General features: G+C 41.6%; 1 protein-coding gene across 3 annotated transcripts in view; it reads left to right on the top strand.

The window, feature by feature from the left end:
* The first annotated feature begins 262 nt into the window (after positions 1–262).
* GBE1 (1,4-alpha-glucan branching enzyme 1) overlaps positions 263–18,157 on the top strand; it is a 177,616-nt gene continuing 159,721 nt past the window's right edge. For all 3 annotated transcript variants that reach the window (XM_082769019.1, XM_082769020.1, XM_082769018.1), the window contains exon 1: positions 263–401. In XM_082769019.1, coding sequence (XP_082625145.1) covers positions 301–401 — 101 coding nt within the window. In that variant the 5' untranslated portion in view covers positions 263–300. The remainder of the gene's footprint in view (positions 402–18,157) is intronic.

Below are 18,157 nucleotides of genomic sequence, written 5' to 3'. Positions count from 1 at the left end.
AGTGCACAGACGGTGCACGAGCGCTCCCGCACGCCCTTAGGGCTGTGTTCCGAGCTCAGCCTCGGCACCCCCCTCTGCCGCCCCTATCACCCCGTCCCCTCCGCCGCCAGGAGCACCGCTCGCTCCCCTCCCTCTGCTTCGCTTCTCGCCGCCTCCCCATTCAGGGAGGGCAGGGAGGAGGAGGCGCCCCGCGGGCAGCCCCCGCCGGTGGGCGGCTCCGGGAGGCAGGGGGTGCGCGTCCCGCCCGCCCCGGCTCTATATAGCGGCCGTGCCCGCCGCCACCCGGCCGGGGCGCACAAAATGGCGGCGGCCAGCACGCAGGGCCCGCGGGCGCCCAAGCTGGCGCAGCTGCTGGAGCGGGACCCCTACCTGGCCCCCTTCGAGCAGGACTTCCAGCGCAGGTACGGGCGGGGGGCGGCGGCTGCCTCCCCTCCCTCCCCCTGCTCTGCTCTCCCTCCCCGTCCCCTCCCGGCGGCGGGCTGCCGGTGGGCTGTCCCTCCGCCGGGGCGGCCCCGCGCCCTCCGACGGCGACGCCCCCGCTGCGGGCGGGGCCGCCGCTGCCGGGTGCCGCTGAAGCCCCCCGAGCAGGGGCCGGGGCGGGCTGGTGGGGCTGCGCTGGCTGTGAATAAACATCTCCTCAGCCTCTGCTGCTTCTTCTTCCTGGGGCGCCCCTTCCTGCGTTTTTCTGCGGTGTGCGGGGTTCGCCAGGCCCGGCCGGCCGAGTAGCTGCTGGAGAGGGGCCGGGTGTCCTCGCCCCGCGGCTCCCCGCCTGCCCCTCGCTGCTGGGGGGTGGCGGGGAGGCGAGAGGGAAGGGGAGGGGAGTTCGGGAGCTGCTCACCTTGCTGTGCGACAAAGCACACCGCCGGCTTGCTGTTGCTGCTCGGTGTCTCGCTGGTTCCTGGCAGAGAGCAGTAGCAGCAAGGGAAGGGGCTTGTGAAATGGGATTAGGAATCGAGTAAACTGCTAGGCTGGTTTATCGAGCGCTTTCCTCAAACTAATCTCTTAATGACACAATAACAGGGTTTTAAACAATGATTTCTGGCGTGCTTACAGTGCTGTATGCGATGCTGTAAAACACCTAATTCAGTAGGCTGCTGGGGTGTAGGAAGTAATGAGTAGACCTCTTAATAAAAAACATTTATTAAACGATTGGGGAGCCCTAATGCCATCTAAGTGTCACACTGTGGATAGCGGTGTTTGCGTTTCAGGGAGTAGCACGGCAGTGCTGAACATGGTGAGTTTGCAAAACTTTTGTGTACTTGTCATGCAATACTCATCCCAGCTTCCAGGTGCAGTGTCTGAGATCTGCGTGGTGTGGAGCTCTGTGGTCTGTGTACCAGGCCGAGGAACCCTGATGCCTTCAACTGGCTGCTACATGAAGATGTCCCACGTGTCTGTCATTCTTTGCCAGGTTTTCTGTGCCTTTCCTAGCCCCTTCTGAGATGGGAATTGGAACTGAAAACAGTCCTTGAGTTGCATACTGTATGGATTTAGTACAGTTACATAATGATATGGCACTCGTTTAACTAATCCTTCATGTAAAAGTGTGAAGGAAAATAAAACCTGGCAAGCTGTCTAGAAGCAGAAACATATTTACCTTTTGAAGCTCCAAGCATATGTACAAAATAAAGTTGCACATATAATCTTAAAGCCTATTGACAGTATGTTCTTGTGCCTCTAGAAGGATAGCATGTATTTTAAGCGGTGACTTAAAGCTTGGACCTGCATTTGTGGGGCGTATCATTAAGCAACCCAGTGAATTAATGTGCCCCATATAGTGTAGGAAAGGCTACAAAGAGGCAGCAGTGAATCTGCTGTGAAGGAGTTGTGTGTATTAGCTGATCAACTCAGCTCTTTGCCTTGGCCTTGTGGTCACAGTTAGGGTGGGAGGACCATTCTTAGCATGTGTTGTGCTAGTAGCAATTCTTCCAGAGTAGGAAAGTCAGATGGAAGTGGTACCACTCAACTCCTGAATTGTTAAGTTTCTTATTCCTTCTGATACTATGGGCAGGCCTTCTCTACCTCTGCTGCAGATGACACCACCACCCCTGCCTCCCAAGTAGTATGTCTTTCCACTAGAATAGTTCAAACACCAAAAGTGCAGGCGCTTTGTCAGTTCTCCGCATTGAGTTGTTCCTGACAAAAGGGAGGAGAGAGAGATGTTGTGCCTGGCACCCTCCAGCACCAAAAGTGTTTTTCTTGCTTGGACTGGGAAGTTTTGAGAAAAAAGTAGAACAGATTTGGTCAAATACAATACATATGAGTGCTTTTTGTAGTAGACTAAATTTCTTAAAGCTTATAATGATGTTGACACATTAAACAAAGTAATTAATCCACAAAATTCCCCCTCAGTCCTGACAGCTAGCACACTGTGTATAACCTAGAGAAATAAAAACTGGAGATTTTGACAGAGGATTAAGGATGTTTGAGAAACAGGCTTTTTTTTTTTTTTTTTTTTAACATATCTGTTGAGATCTTTTTACGACGTGTTGTGCAAACCGCCACAAAAACAGCCCTTCCTTTGCCTCGCTTACTGGCTATGTGTTCTTCTAAAGACTGGAGGGGATATAAAAGATTTGGGCTCTATTTCTGGCTGTGGCATCAGCAAGTTGTTGACTCACCCCTTGGGCGGGAGTCTGCCTGCTGTTTATCCGTAGCATCACATTAGCCTAGATTATTGCTAGCGGAAAATTTCGTAACTTTCTGTGCCTGGCTGTTGCGAGACACACAGCTAACTTCACTATGATGGCTTGTTCTCCTGCTTAAAGCGGGGCTATTTCTGCTGTTGCATCAGGTCGTGCAAGACCGTGTAGGGTTGTGCTGTGTCTCTGAGGATGTGTTTCCACAGCTGCCTTGGGCAGCCTGTCCCAGTGTTTGGCTATCCTTGCTGTGAAGATTTCTGTTTTAATGCTGTAACTTCCCTTGCTGCATTTCTGGCTGTCTCAGGTCTCTCTTCTGTGTGCTGTGGACAGGAGCCTGGCTCAGCCTTTTTTCCAAGCATTTCCCCTCCCACTTGCCCCTTTGGTAGCTGAAGGCCGTAAGCAGGCAAGTGCCACTCACACCTCCCCAGGGATAGCTTTTTCTTCTGTAGTCATAAGAAGCCAGCTGTCAGGCTCTGCCTATGTGCCATAGGTGGTAGAAGCTGGACAAGGAAGAAGAAGCTTGCTTGCTTTCTACAGAGGCTGTAGCCTGTCCTTGAGCACCCATGCTTTGCCAGGCTCAAGCCTGTCCTGTTGGAGCTCCCATCCACCTCTGCTACCCTGGGCTGTGCCCCTTCTTCCCCAGAGAGGTGACTGTGCCACATGGCACCATGCTTCAGGCCCAGATTTTTATATGCTTTTTTGTTTATTGGGCAGGGTCGGGAGGGTGGTACTGAAGGGTACATGGGCTTTACATGCATCAGCCTGGATTCTGCACAGTGATGCAGTTATGCTGATTCATTTTGAGAATTGCCAGATTCATGATGAAACGACTCATGATATTGCCTTGAGTTCTGAAAACAACACCCCTTTTTGGTTTTGAGGGCTGCTTTCTATAATCTCTCTTCAAATATAATTTCCTGATTTAGACAGCTGACTTCATTTCTCAAGAATTTAAAAACAAAACAACAAAAAAAAAAAGCACTGAATTATTGGATTGTGATACTTAAAGGAACAAGAATAGTCTAATTGTAATGCAACACATCACTTTCAGATGTCTTGATTTAAACTGTGTGCCAGTTTAGTGTGTGTATGTTTATTTGTATAAAAATATGTAGTTTAATCAGCAGAGCTGCTTAACCATCTCAGGCAAGCTTACCTTAAGAAAAGTACATTTATCTCTGCTCATGTGACTGCTTCTGTATGTGATTTCATATACATTAAAAAAAAAAAAAGCATATGCTGAGAAAAAAAGCATAGGTGTTATGATGCATCTCTTTCTGTTGGGTTGTAGTGGAAGGAATGGGAGCGTCTTTCATAAGAAGAAACAGAAAATATTTTTACATTACCTGGAGTTGACAGCAAATGTTTACGTGGATTTTATTTGTGACAATTTAACGTGAAGGAAGGGTGTTCTTTAAAGAAGGAATGGATGCATAATGTTAATAGCATGCAAGTTTTTGGTCTTCTGTCCTTCATCAACTGCATTTTCTTCTGTCTTAATTTGCCACGATTCACCTGGTAAGCAAGGAAGACATCCTAAATTTGAAATTAAATCTGCCTGAAGTTCTCAACTGTTACATTAGCTCTTTGAGACTTGAATAAGACTCCATTAACATTAGCTTTCTTAATAGTTACTATTAATTACTCTGTTTACTTTTCTGGTAAGCAGACCTTTCTATTACTTTGAAATATGTTTTCAGGTATGCACTTAAATTCTCTGGCTCCCACTGTTTGGAAACAGCTCCCTAACACAACCTTAACGATTGTAGCTGTAGCATTCAAATGATCGTAAAAGAGATTTGTGGTTTTCATGTCTGTTTGGACACAGGGTTTGTTGCTGAAGGAGATGATGTTTTCTGCTTACATAATGTGCTCTACCTCTGAATTTTTAATTTGCTCTGGCAGATGAGTGAAATGAGGCCAGCCATATATGGTACAGCAAGGAGGAGATGTGCATCTTGAATAATTTTGCATGTAGATATTTAGAAGTACTTGCTGCAGAACTGGTCTTTATCTTACTAGTCCTTCATTCATATAGAGGATATGTTATCTGTGTTTGAGAGGGCTTTAAACCCTGATCAGCAGATGCTGTCAAAGCTGCCTAGCCTGGGTTTGGCTTTGAGTGCTTGATACTACAACCAAACTTCTTTGCAGTTACATCTAATCAAGCCTTGATACTACTACCTGTAAGCTGACACTGCTGAAATCTTCCCCTTTCAAGCTGTGTTCTCCCCCATTAGTGGTCTGCAGGCTCTGCATCAGTGATCTGTAGTGTTCCTCAGGTGGCCTCATTGAATGTTCTTGCTCCCAGGTACTGTGAGCTCTTTCATTCAAATTTTCCTTCAAAACTCTGTTTATAGGTAACTTAAATTACAACCAAGCAGAGCTATCTATGAGAGTAATTAATCAATAAATAGCTCCAAAGGAAAGGGATCCGAATAAAGTAAGATACATCTCAGTGTGTAGGACTTTACCATAGCCTTGGGTACTTGTGTGGGTGGGCTTTGCAGTGAACGCATCTGGCTCAACCTTACAACAGAGCCATTCTACAAGTGTTGTCCTCCTTGTTTTGCCAGACTTCTTGGTTTATTTTTGCCTTGACCTAAGAAAGGGGAAAAAAAAATCTCTCTCTCAAAACTGTAAACTAACATCCATTCAGTAATAGATTAGAAGTGGATGTTCTCCATGCCCCTCCGTTAGAGGCTGATGCTCAGACTGCTGGTGCTTGCCCCAGTGTGTGGGCCAGAAATCTCTACCTGCCTCAGGACAGGAGGACACCTAGCAGTGTCCTAATAACTTCAGCCATCAAAGTTGTGGAGTCACATCTGTTCTCATCTGCAGACCAGGATCCCTCATATTCCAAATCTCGGGACATATCAGCATGCATCTATAAAACATGAAGTGGTCTGAAACACTTTGTTTCACAGTCCGGATGCCTTGATAGGATCCAAGTGCTACCCTAAAGAAGGGCTACCTAAAATGTGATGCTAGGACCTTGTTAAGCCACAAGTGTGGGGTATGGACTACCATGGCTGAATGAGTGACCAGTGGGAAGAAATGGGCTTCTGGTGACGCATCTCTGGTCATGTCTATGCAAATGGTGGTTTGGGGGTAGAAAGAGAAATCTGTAATTCCTCTTTCCTCCCAATACCTGATTGTTGACCCTGGGTTGTGTGGGGTATTTTGTTTGGGGAGGAAAGCAATCCTTTCATTGTTCATAGTGAACCATTCATCCCTGACCTGCAGACATGCTGTTCAGAAGTTGAAACAAAAATCTACTTAGTAAAACAATCTAACAAAAAACCCCCAAGTGATAGCCTTTGCATAGGATATCACTGTTCTAAATTGTTTGACCATCTGTGATATGTTTTCCCACAAGTATTTTGTTAACTCTCAAGTGTTATTTAGGCTAAAGATTTTGTATAATTTAGTATGTATTTTTAGTCTTTTACCTCTTAGAACATAATTGGCTCAATTAAAACCATTAATGCCTGTGGTGTAATTGCATTTTATGGAGTTACGAACTGGTATTAGAAAATGCTGCCCATTAGAGTTTTCTGCTGTTACAATGTGCATGTCTTATTATATTTTAGTAGCCCCTGCAACTGCCTCTTTACTCTGCTAACTGTATAGTCCTCAGTAAAAGCTTACTTTTTGAATAGTTCAGTTTATAGAGTAAATGAGTAAAAATGTACTACTGCACAGCTTCAGTCTTTATATTGACTAAAGCTTCAAGAAGGACATTGGTTTGTTCAGCTAGGCAAAACACCTGCAATGGTGTTTGATCATAGGCATGGGTTGTGAAAGAAAGGGAAGGTCCCATTTCTTTTAAGGTGTTGCTGAGTTTTTCATTAAGACTGGGATGTCTACTCAGTGGCTTTAGTAGCTGGATCAATTAGCAATGTATCTGTCAATTGGCTTAGAGGTTTCTGGTGGTGTTCTTAGATATCACCACTCTTTCAATAGGGAAATATTTGCCATTCCCCAGTTTGTATCTGTCTACTATCTGATTACTGCTGCTTTACTATGTTTTTTCATTTTTTCTACTTTTAGAGATACACAGTAGTGGGTACTTGAAGAGGTATTGAAAATGAAAAACCATGGAATTAGGTTTGATAGGACTGAGTGGGAAGGCAGCTGTTGGGGTCTCAAAAGTTTGGGAATGATGGCTGAGAAGAATTACTTGGATGGCATCCTAGTCATGGGCAATGGTGGGAGTGAGGTGGAAATCTGGATAACATACATTGCTGTCATTTCTTTTTTCTTCTGGCATCCCATAAGTACAGCAGACTTCTGTTGAACTACTCAGAATGATTCTAGAGCCGTGTAGAAAAACAATACCTGCCGATTCAATGGGCTATATGCATCTGCATTACTGTACTTGTTAGGATGGTCTTGAGCATTAGGGTAAACAACCCTGACAAGCTCAGCCAATTGCATAATTGATGGCCTTAACTTTTAAGCCTGTGAGGGGAAGTACCTGAGCATGATGAACATACGGGTGTTTGGGAGCTTGTCTCAAACTAGCTCTCATCTGATGTTACGCAGTTTTGCAATGCACTGAAGTTTACTTGCTTTATCTGTTGTAGAAAGCAGATGTGATGGGCTGAGACATAAGTGTTATCTGAACGACTTAGAAGAAATAGTAGCGTAAAACCAGAAGCACCAAAAAATAGGGCCATTGGATTAAATAGGATTTCAAGAAGTTGGGATAAGCACAACATGTGCAATAACCACATACTTAGGTCTTACTGTTATTGGCTAAGACTAGGAGTTGCAATTCCTGAAGGAAATACTAAGATGTTAGGAAGACGTTGACGCAATGCAGCTTGGAACTGGCATTGACATGCTGACACTGAAGTGTTCAGTCTGTACTGGGTGCTCCTTCTCAGGCACTACGGTGCCATTGACTGCAAAACCAGGCACATACATGTAGTTGCTGGTGTGATGGCTTCTTGTCCGTTCCAGGCTGCGTTGGCCAAGCGCAGGGCATGCAGTAAAGGACCCGTTATAAAGTCAAATAAAGACTGAGCTGTGACCTGCTGGAGTTTTGAGCCACTCTGAGGGGTTCGGCTGAGAAACCTGCTCTTCCTGTGGGACTGTTTGAATAGCAGAAAACAATTGAAAAGATCTATGGCTTTTTGTACAATGATTTGATTCAAACTTTAATAACGCTCTTTCCATAACGAATGTGAATAGTCTTGGGAATACACTTAAAAGGGAGGCAGTTAAGCAGTGGGGAAAGTGCTTGATAACTGCTTTGCAGGGTGTGTTCTTACATGTATACTGGTAACTGTGTCTGTGTGTTTTACTTGTCCTTACTCGAGGATCTGCAACCATAGATGTCCAGCACAAATCTCGTCTTCACTGGACTTGGGTACCTGCACCTTGCTTGTTTGCACTGGCAATTGCTAGAGTTGGGCAGCCTCCTCCCGGGCTCCAGTTGTTTTTGCTGGGTAATACATGTAAGATGTCGTGTGCATGGTAGACTTTCACTTCAGCTGGTAATCTATGCTTTACATAAATGCTGCTGCTGTTCCAGTTTTTGTGGCATTCACATGTTTTCCATTGAGAATGGGAGAGATGTATTCATAGTGTTAAGTACAGCCCTGGTAGTTTAAGTCTTTGCTCTTAAAACATCCGCTAGTTCCGAACAAGAAACCAACTAATTACATGTCCTCTGAAGTACTTATGCTGGAGATATTGAGACAAAACATGGAAAATGCTGTGCATAACTTGTTTTCCTGGTATTGGCTAGTCAGGACTAAAACGAGGCATGGTCCTGATGGTGTGGGGTTTGACATCAGTGGATTCTTGATAGGAGACTTGTGTGGTCTGGATTCATGCTCCGCAGATTCTTTGTAGATCTACTCAAGGGCAGGATTCATTTGAAGGAAATTAGAGCTTGTAGCCTGTGCTCCAGCTGAAGAGACTTAGTAAGCAAGGTGTGCCTTGGGTGCCTGGAGCTGTGCAAGTGAGACCCGAAGTAGCTCTGCTGCCTACCACAGTGAGACCCTTTGAGCATCCCTATGGTGGCACTGGGAAAACATCTACACAGGCTGATGGACATATGGCACATCTATATCTGGTCATAGTTCTCAACAAAACGTTCAAGTTGTATATTGTCTTAATAGCTGCTAGGTTTAGAAAAAAGGCAGGAAAAATCAGGATATAAGTATTAAATTTTGTTAGCAGGGCAGTTGCCTCTATATACGAGTTACAACTAATTACTCTGAAAAATGGATTGGAGGCCGCCTCAGTTCAGCTACATAGCATTAGCAGGTCTGAAGAAATTGGGTGGGTTCTGAGAATTTGGCCAGAACCTTAAAACAATGGATTATGTGTCCAGGATTCTAATTACTGTCTCACTGTTATTGTAAGGAATAGCTTTGCATTGCTGAATACTTCACATTCAGGTATTTATGCGTGCATCTTCGCTACTTCTAAACTGTGAAGAAGGCATTCTTATTCCAGAGGACCTTCTTAAACTGACAACCTATCTCATGAAGATGCATTTTTCCCTCTGTTCAATTTCGGTGTTTATGTATACACACTTCTTTCTTTCCAGTCTCCCCATTACCCTCTACTTACTCCTGCTATGCCTTCTAATCCTCGCTGCTCCTTCATCTCCTGTCTCTCCACAAAAGGAACTCCTTTCCACTTGTGCAGTGTCAGAGATCTAAAACCTGTCTCGCTGCTGCTTCAGTTTACTTTGTACTTCTGAAGGCTTGCTTCATACAGTTATTCATTAGCTTAAAAAGAAAATAATGTCTTAAGGCAATGTGTCAAGTGAAACAACATCAGGTTTCTGTATTTAAAATGTTTAAAACATGAGTTTTCAGTTTTCCACTGCAAAAAATGTTTCTCTGCTGAAAAAAAGTTTTAAGCTGGAATATGGCTTACCTCTTCTCCAAGTATCTGACAACTTACTTGACACCTTTATAGCACCTTGTGTTAACAAGTTGAAGGCCAGTTATTAGTGATGATTCCTGGCCATGCTACAAAGAATAGGCCTCCGTGCTGATTAGAACAACAAAGTCTGCTTCGCTCTTGTTGCTGTCAGAAGCACCTTGCCAATGAATGTTATCTGGACATTATTTACAATTAAAATCTAGTGTAGGCTTTTGATCTACTTTCTCAGAATAGATGTCTGAAGACCTGTCTAATGAGCTAGGTTAACTAGTTTGTTTGAAATACATTTTCAGTTATATGAACATCTTGAAACTGTTTCATTAACCTGGGTATTTATAATGCTGAATTCATTTTAGTCTATCTTGGTATAGTTAAAAACAAACAAAAACCCTAAACCTTACTGATAGTCTCTTTAACATGCAGCTCTGAATCTGTTGTCTCATATTACTTGCAGGTAGCAGTAGCTCTAATGCTATTTGACACCCTCCTTCTTTCCTTTGGGCTGTTGCTCAGGCACAGCATCCTTCTGGTTCTCACGTGTCCTTATGCTTTTGGTGTGATGTGTTGCTGGGTTTTGTGCTAGCATGTCTGCAGTTGTGCTTAGAATTAGACAGGATAACTTTGAAGGGGGCTATGAAGTTCCAGTAAGGGTGGACCTACTCTCCCAGGCATTCCCCTACTAGGAGGTTATGCAAAGTTCCAAAAACGTAGCCTAGATCTGCAGAAGTAATTGAGTGATGCTTAGTCATACAAAATGAATTTCTGAGGGCTTTCTTAGTTCATAAAACAGAAGTTTCTGCCCTTATGTGAACTGGTCTTGCATTCAGAGAGGGGTTTGCCTCTGTACGTTCTGCGGTCCTTCACGAGAGTGGGAATCCATGTGCTCCTGCTTCTAAGTGGCGCAGACAAGAGGAACCAAAGTGAAGATACTTTCCTTTGTGGTAGAAGCAGAAAACTGAAGAAAGCCTGTTAGAATAATTTTCTAGAGCAGTGTGGACTTCAAGTATGTTAGTATTAGTTCAACCTGCTCAAAAAACAACCAAAATAAGAAAATGAACCACCAAAACCCTCCTTTTTGATCAAGAAAAGGTTTATAGGGGTATGGACAAGCTAAAATACAGACTTCATTGATCTTGAAGAGTAGTTAAACACTATTGTGAGGATGTGCAACTTGAAGAGAATTTTATATATATTTTATGTATGTATATATATATAATATATATATAAATATAATATATAAATATATATATATATGTATTTTATATATATATATATTCATTTTTTTTAATGGGAAATGTTTAGGTTCTGATCTTAATTTGCCCTTGTCTTCCAGAGAGGAAGACGGTAGAGGAGAACTAGATAAAATTAGATAGAATCTCTTTGAGAGATTATATTGGATGATAAGAAGAAAATAACACTTTTGTACTCATCACACTGCTATGAGATTATTACAGTCAGCGTGGGGATTTTTAACAAAGCGATGCTTTCCCATTCCATAAATCCATCTGTGCCAACTGTGTGTGGGCCCAGACATCTGTTTTGAGGGTGTTTTTTGGCTTATGGGTCAAAGTAGGCAGGCTGCATGCATGTGCAGGATGTGTGCCTCCAGGCACTGCCCGTGGTCATATACAAATGCAGCCTTGTTGGATCTAAGGTTTTTGGCTATATGAGCCAAAAGCATTTGGTAAGATGCTTTGGAGAAAAGCAGGAAGACCAAGGGGAATTGTCTGAAAGACTCCTGTTAAAATCATGCTGTTCAGAAATTGCCCATCTAGAATGAATTAATTGCATAAACATAGGAGTCTAGCAGCCTTGGGGGGTACCTGACTGTGCTGTAACTGCTATTCCAGAGAAGATAATAGAAGCTTGATAAATTCTGTTGTATGGGATAATCTTAAGCAGTTATCTTGGATATTTTAGGCTAACATGCCCTGAGATGTTTCTGACTAGGCTAGTAAATCTTACTGTTTACATAATCTGATACCTATTGTCATTGATATCCCTAGTATAAATATTCTTGGTTATATTCCTTTACTATATTATTTTCCAAGCTTTTTTTTTTTTTGTGTTGTTGTTTTGTTTCTGTATTAAAATATTTCAATTTTCGTGATTAGATGGTATATGTTTAGTATTTCCAATGGCGTTGGCTCTTTGGAAGTATATGTGAGGTTTTAAATGAAGCATAGTCTGTTGGCAAAGGGCTATTTCTTTCAATAGAGATCAAATGTGTTCTGTCTACTTCTCATCGAATCATAGAATGGCCTGGGTTGAAAAGGACCTTAAAGATCATCTAGTTCCAACCCCCTGCTCTTGGCAGGGTTGCCAACCACTAGAGCAGGCTGCCCAGAGCAGCATCCAGCCTGGCCTTGAATGCCTCCAGGGATGGGGCATCCACAACCTCTCTGGGCAGCCTGTGCCAGTGCCTCTCTGCCCCGGGCTGTGTGGAGATGTCACTTGACCTGCTGTTAACTGTTTCGTAGCTTTTCTCAGAATTTTTCACACACTAAGATACAACTAAGCTCTTAATTTAGAGGGGGAAACAAGCTTTTCCTGTTATGTTTGCTGTAGAACTTCCTTTGCAGCTTTTGGGAAAACAGAGGTGTTTTTTTTTTTTTGTAAGTTGCACCTATGCACTTAATGTACATGTAGACACCCACCAGCCCTTCTTTGAAGGAGTTTCCAGCTAGCATGTGCACGTATCCAGCCTCCAGTGGGTTCATGGCAAGTTTAGCTATGGCTTATGGAGTTCATAGCCTTAATCTGTGGCATATTTGATAGGAGCTTTCAAACGAGAGGTCTTTAATGCTTGATTTCATAAACATCTGAAGATTTTTTCAAAATATTGCTGACTTCTTTTAATCCTGTTTACAACAATTGGGAAATATTTAAGAAAAAAATCAGCCTTCTAACAGTGTCTTTTAGATAGCAGTAAACAGACTTTTAATAGTAATGCTATTGCAGTGTAATTTGAATGTGATTATAATGATTAGCTCTTTCAGACAGAAAATTGTAAATGATGCTTGTTAGCATGTAGATTTATTTGCCAAACTTCTTCAGATTTTCTTCATATCATGTAAACATTTTGGAGAAAAACCCTCTTTCCTGCTTTTTACCCTGAAATAAATAAATAAGTTCATACTGTTTTAGATGCTGTGTGATTTTGATAGTAGTTGTATTGCAGTACTTTCCTCGAAAGTTACAAATTCTAACTCTGGTGTGATACAGTTTGAGAGAGGCCTTGGATTGTAGTGTCAGCGTATGAAAGTGTGATGTATGAAATATCTAACTGTCTTTAATGTTGCTAAGGTAGAATATGGATGAAAAGCTTCAGTAGAAGGAGAGCTAGTCTGAAGGAAGCTAGAGGTGTTAACTACCAAACCTAACCTATGGAGTAATGACTGTATAGAGTGGTGATGCTGGGTGGTAAAACTTGCCTGTTACTGGTATATAAATTTGACCTCACTGCCCCCAGAACATGCCACGAAGTAAATGCTGATTATGGTGCAAGCTGTCTCTTCTGATTTTAAGATTTATTAAAGAACTACTGTTTCAGAAGCAGATATGAGAATGTTTTAAGGCCAAAGATAAGCCTTTAATTATAAGGTAACTTCAAATTGACTTTGTCCTCACGGGTTGGCATGGGGCACCCCCCAGGTTCCCAGGCAGCGGCTGGCTACTCATGCTAATGTGCAGGCTTCTCAAGCCTCAAGAACAAGGCTCAGTAGTGCAGACAGGACGTGCATCAGGTTTCCCAAGTACAGTGTCTTCTGCAGGTCTCCAAGTCCAATGTTTCAACAGGTTTCATGTGTGCATTGTTTAAAATTAGATTACTTGATGAAGTTAATGGCTGCAGAAAACTTAATCTTGAGATCTGCTTGTTCAAAAATAAACAGCAGTACCTTTCATAGTACAGAAGTTAACGTGACACCTTGAGCTGGTAGAAGCTGTCTGTAGGTGCCATAACTGGTAAAAGTAAGTCGGTCTGCATACAGAGATGTATGTGTTTCAGCTCTACCTTGTGGCTTTTGAGAATAAAGTGAAAGGGTTTACTAGAAGATTAAGTACTGGAATAGACCTAATGATCATTATTACCTCAAAATTTAGCATGTTTGGAGGCTCTTGGGTGGCAACTACTTTATCACAGCCAGTAAACCAGGAATGTTGTTACTGTACAATAACAATGAGTGGATTAACAATCATAAGATGTCTCCTGAATAGGATCTACTCTGGATCCTGAAGTTATGGACTAAGTATTATAAGATAGCAAGTGATGTCTCTGAGCATGCATGTCAGCCCTTGTATATTTTGGCTTAGCTATTTACTTTTTTTTTTTTTCTTAACAGCAAATAGAAAATTTTAGATAAAAACAAAACAAGCTTTTTAGTATCAGAAGCAAAACTCTCTGAACTTGGGCCTTTAAATTTCAGGAATTTCAGATCATGAAATAGTATGTTCCCTTTCCTAATGTGTGCTGACATCAAAGTAGGTATCAGACTGAGCATTCAGCAGCCATCATGGTGAACTTTGAGTGGTTTCCAGCTTAAAATGGAGGTAGCTGCAAATAGCATTTACATCTGTTAAGTGTTGTTGCAGAACATTTTTGCTATAGTGGCTTATGACAGAAGCATCTTCCAGGCCCTATAGAAGTAGGAAATGTGAACTTTGCCAAGACCTGATTCTTCTTCAGAAGTTCCTCTAAACATCTTTTTTTTTTTTTTTTTTTGTCCTTAAATAGCAGGGATTGGTGTAGTTTGCAAAGTCTAGCCAGTCAACGTAATTCAATTGAAACAGTATTTTCTCAAAAATGCTTAGTTCTGTGTTATAGGTTGGATAATCAATGCATCACTTGGCAGGGCAACAACAAGCAGATATTGAAGTAGCTCTCTTAAAGACAGACATTGCCAGCACAGCATGCAGTGTAAGAGAAATGGTTGTGCTGTCAGTACAGCTTATAGGTGCAAGAGTGTGCTTTTTCGTAGTTCCAACTGTTGCTGATGCCCTTTCCAACCTAGACAAAACTTGTGATGACAAATTCAGTGGTTTAACTTCATCTTCACTGAGGACTTTGTCAGCAAAAAGGATGTTGCTCACCAGTAGCATCTGCTAGTATATTAACAAGCACTTTTAATGTAAAACTGATTTTAGAACAATTGTCTTCATATTTTAAAAGATCAGTGACGGCTTCTAGCTGTGTTTGTCTTAGTTCTTTCAATGTGGCTGTGATTAATTGAAGTACGTGTTTTGATACCACGCTTGTGCAACGTGGACTTTCTGAAGAGGAAATAGACTGGACTTTGTGTATTTGGTTATACAGGTTACTCTGGGCCATGAATTTCAAGGGCTGCTCTTGGTATCATTGACTCTGCCACATAGTTCTCAGCACTTGTTGGCAGGTTAAGTAGTTCTAAAAATGGCACTGAGACTTTGTCACAGTTCTTACTCAGTGCTTAATAAGGTTTGTCCATTCAAGCTACAGCATAGAGCCCACTCTAGGGAAAACAACCGAGCAGTGATTTGTGTATTATGAGGTATTGTGTTCCTGTTTTCCTTCATATCTGAATTTAGAGTTGTACAGTAGTGGCAGTGCTTTGACACTGAATACATGGCTTGTTAGGTGAGAAGTTTTGACTTGAGATTTTCCTTTTTCCTACTGTTTCTATTGATACTTTTTTCATCAAGTGGTCCATTTGTAAACTATAAAATAAATAGTAAGGAAATTGAAGTGAGGAGGAAATTGCAGTCTTGGCAGATGAACTTTATTTCATACCACAAAGGTATGAACCCAAGTGGAGGGTATAACTGAGGGGACACATAGCTGCTTCTGCTCATGCATTGCAGGCTTTGGAGGAAAAATAAAATGAAACTGTGGGATTAAATAGTTCTTACTGAATAAGCATCTGTAATTTAGCTGCTTACTGACTGCCAGTGTGCAAGGCATCGTTTGTGTCGTTTCCACACACACACCCTCCTCTGACCAAGTTTCAAGTAGCCTGTTGGTGAGAACAGTGTGCTCGGTTTCAGTACTTAATTGATATGTTGTTATATGGTACGAGCACAAGGTTTCAGTTGACTTTGTTTCTTTATTCTTTAGGTATCAAGATCATGAAAATTGAATTTATGGGCTTAAAAAGACAGGTCTTCCCTCGTGCTGATACCCGTGTTCTTATTTGAATGATGGAGATATTTATTGTACGATCTTTAAATCATCTTCCCAGAAATCATTCAGGTCTTTTGCATTGCAGGTTATATGAGTAAGTCGACTATTTCAAAACTTTTGACTCAGAAGCCTAGGTAGTTGAGGATAAATGCATAACAACATTGCATATACTACTATAAAATTCTCATTTTGCTTTCTCTATGTTTTATAATACAGCCAAGGCAAATTTTGGTGGAGGTCTGTGGGATTTCAGCTCATGCCTACACACACATGCTACTGCAATGTGAATTTGAATTTCTGGGTGGTCAAATAATGGAAGGACAATGAAAAAGGATGGAGGAAGTGAGGGCCAATGTGGGAGCAGAAGGAAAAGGAATACAGAGTGAAGGTTTTCCGACCACCTCTAGAGACAGACAAAACGTGAGGCTTGCATCTCTGTGAGGAAGTTCCTGACTTTGCAGCTGTTTTTCTCTTTTTCCTGCTATGAAGAAGTGCATGGTGTGTGAATTGTTTGTAGATGGGTAGGATTTTATTTTTATTTTTTAAATAATAGGGTGGTTATAAGATGATTGGAGCAAACAGGTTGTAATTGCAACGTGGAGTGTTACTCCTCATGATGCTTACTGCAGTGACATGGTAATTGCAGATCACACACACGTCTCAATAACATTTGTAATGGAGTATTGCTTCTCCTGGCTGGTTCCTTTGTGCTCTGCTCTGTTAGCTGATGAGAGCTGGTCAAATGCAAGGAACTTAAAAAATTGCATCATTGTATCATCTATATGTGAGCAAGATAACTATAAACCTTCGGGTAGAATAATGGTGTATTTGTGTCACTTCACTAATTCTTACTGTTCTGATATCCTGACTAGATATTGGTAAGAAATTTTTCTTAGTAGGTGGAATTGCTTAACTGCTTTTTGTTAAATTCCTGGAAATAATGCTGTCAAATTCTACAAGAACAGTTTCAGCATTATTTATGGTAAAACGTGTATTTATATGATTTATATGCTCATGTCAGTACTCTGTTTCCCATAATTGGTGGCATTCAGTATACCTTACAAAGAAGTTTGTTTGTTTTTTTTTTGTTTGTTTTTTTTCAAAAATCATGGGATTTTTGTATTGTGAAAATATTTTTTTAGTTAACCGAAAGGTAACTAAACTTACAGAAAGGTAACATTTGTAAACTTCTAAATGTGTTTTCAGGTCTTGACAATATTCTGCATTGCATCTTCGATTTGCTGTTTCCATTTGTTGTTTCATTCATACTGCTGTCACCATTTTTAATTTTGCTTACAAGCACTACTTAGTTGTGTAGTTCTTAGACAGGGAGCAATCTGTAGCATGGATTTGGGGTGTCCAAACCAAAATTTCATATTCTCTGGGGGATCCCAGAACTCTAAGGCTCCTAACAATTTTTTCTTTTGCTCCAAAGTACAGCGTTTGATTAGCCTGCAAGGTGCTGGAAGGAAGTTCCCTCCAGAAAATTTATTTTTTACCTTACTTCTCCTCTGTAATCAGACTTAGATGATGTTTAAAGGCCTACATATTTGGTAGTAAGCTAGGAATGAATTTTTCTGCATAGTTTCTTTAGTCTTTAACACTTATGGTGCATATTGGTTGTATCTTAAACTTCCAGAACAAAAGTACTTCTGGAAGAAAATGAACCTTGTAATTGTATCATTGTTGTAACTCGTCCTATTTCAGTGTTGTTAAAATATATGAATTGGAACATACTGCATAATACTGAAACTTGAAGTTTCCACGAGTGCTGCTGGGGATGAGGTAGTAAGAGGATGCATGGAGGTGGTGGGATGAGACCCTCCAGTTTCTAAGGGAGACTACATACCCAAGATAAAACTGCAAGCGACTGTATAATGTGGCAGCATTGGTCTGCAAAGTTTTTAATGAAATAAGATGATTTTGTCTATTCAGCTGTGTCCAGGGGATGAGCTCATGGATGTGATGTGGGCACTGTGTGTGGTGACTTATTTGGGGGGTGGGATGGTTGGTTGCTTTCACTCTAATTGAATGGACTTAAGAGTGAGCTGTATGGATGCAAGCTAAACTTGCTTCTGGTGTTATTTCAGTTTATGGGAGAATAAAACATAATGATTATTACAAAAGCTGGGGTGTTTTCTGTAGCTTTCAGTGCCCTTCTGAGGGGCACTGAGAAAAATCACTGAGGAAAGCACTTTGACAGATGGATCTTACTCTGAATTTATTCTTAAAGCAAAGGTGGAAGGCACCTAATGCTGAAATCATGTCTAGAAAGAGATAGTTGATCAGCAAAGGGACAACGTAGTTTTAAACTGTAGGCTTTGCCTTCTGTTTGTTTTAGTAAAAAAGCTGTCACACTTCAGGTTCACCTCTACTGAAATTAATAGGCATTTGCCTTTGCCAAAATATTTGCTTTGAAACTGCTTACCTGTTTTGCCTAATAACT

The sequence above is a fragment of the Aythya marila genome, assembly GCF_965140915.1.
Source record: "Aythya marila genome assembly, chromosome: 1".
Taxonomy (NCBI): Eukaryota; Metazoa; Chordata; class Aves; order Anseriformes; family Anatidae; genus Aythya; species Aythya marila.
This window is presented reverse-complemented; position numbering and strand designations above follow the sequence as displayed.